General features: G+C 40.0%; 1 protein-coding gene across 1 annotated transcript in view; it reads left to right on the top strand.

Annotated features, from left to right (window-relative positions):
* The window catches only part of OCIAD2 (OCIA domain containing 2), a 28,265-nt gene that overhangs the window by 17,499 nt on the left and 9,191 nt on the right, over positions 1 to 1,575 (top strand). Inside the window, exon 3 of the mRNA XM_007949441.2 lies at positions 174 to 227. Within this exon, the coding sequence (XP_007947632.1) occupies positions 174 to 227 (54 nt within the window). The remainder of the gene's footprint in view (positions 1 to 173; positions 228 to 1,575) is intronic.

The following is a 1,575-nucleotide window of genomic DNA, read 5'->3' as shown; positions in this document are numbered from 1 at the left end:
TGGTTAGCAGTCAAATGCCTTAGGTACTATGACACCAAAGCTCCCAATAGCAAGTGAATAAAATCTCATTGCTGACGAAGGAAAGAGAAAAAGCTCAAAGTAATTCCCCATGACTTCTAGGTAAGGTGTCAACTTATAAAATATCAATATTGAAGGGCATTTTTGTTTTACAGCTCTGCCTTTTTCTCTTGTAAGCATGCTTGTCACCCAGGGACTAGTCTACCAAGGTAAGATTCAGTATTTGTTGAGTAACATAAGAAAGCCCAGTTTTCTATGGCCTTCTGACAACTTTTTGGTGCTTGGCATTTGTTTTTTGGAGAAGGATTTGTTTATTTTTGCCTGTTTTCAACCTAAGTGCCTATTGTAGGAGAGTAATGGCTCCCCAAAGATGTGCTAATTCTCGGGACCTGTGAAAATGTACAAGGCCTTGGAGAAATAAGGTTGCTAATCAGCTGACTTTAAAATAAATGATCCTACATTGTCTGAGTGGACCCAATGTCATCACAAGAATCCTTAAAAGTAGGAGAGGGAGTCGAAAGGCAAAACCAGAGAGATGTCAGAGTGATAAGGACACACAGCCCAGTGATGGTGGGTTTGAAGATGGAAGAATGGGGCCATGAGCCAAGGACTGTGAGTAGCTGCTAGACACTGGAAAGAGCAAGAAAAAGAATTCTCCCTTAGATCCTCAAGAAAGGAATGCACCTCTGCTAATACCTTGGTTTTAGCCTAGTGAGACCCATTTTGGACTTCTGACTTCCAGAACTGTAAGATAATAAATGCATGTTCTTTTAAGCCACCAAGTTTGTGATAGTTTGTTAACAGCAGCCATCAGAAACTAAAACTAATATAGTACCTTTCTCTGTATGAGAGACCCTGTGTCTCTCAGGGCCTCTGCATATGGTGGGCAGATTGTTCACTGCACAAGGATGATCTGAGGAGTGGAGAAGGGGAGCTAAAATGCAGCCCATGCTCTGTTCCCCAAGCCATTTGTCCTGTTGAGAGGCTGCATCTGCCTGAGGAAGGGCACCCTGTCTAATTTGTGTTAACAGACTTGGAGCACTAACAGCCACCTTTCACCTCTCCACACAGACCTCTCTCTGCCTCACAGAGGTTTCCTTTATTCCTATCTTTCCTTCCACATTCTCTTTTTCTCTCTGTCTCCCCCTGACCAGTAACCCACAGACATTTCTTAGTCTCCAGGTGAAAACAAGGGAACTGACCATGTAAAGCCCATTTTGTTTGAGTATTACTAATTAGTAGAACTTTGAAATATTATATCCAGTAAACATGAGAGAAGTTGTTCTCATCCTTTTCTGGGTCTCAAAGACCACAGGTCTCATGTATCTAGGAGAATCCCACTTGAATCGTTGTTATTATTATTGTCCATAAAAATTGTTTCATTTTTATAACTTGAAGATAGTCTTTTTGTAGAAATATATTCATCAGTCTGAAAAAAAACCTTTAGCAGACTATTTTTTTTTTTTTTTTTAATTAGGATTTGGGTGAAGATTTACAGAGTAAATTCACTTTTCATACAGCAGTTCACATATACTTTGTCTCATGTCATTGACCAAA

The sequence above is a fragment of the Orycteropus afer genome, unplaced genomic scaffold (genome assembly GCF_000298275.1).
Source record: "Orycteropus afer afer isolate SDZICR_OR568_19922 unplaced genomic scaffold, OryAfe1.0 scaffold00246, whole genome shotgun sequence".
NCBI classification, from domain to species: Eukaryota; Metazoa; Chordata; class Mammalia; order Tubulidentata; family Orycteropodidae; genus Orycteropus; species Orycteropus afer.
This window is presented reverse-complemented; position numbering and strand designations above follow the sequence as displayed.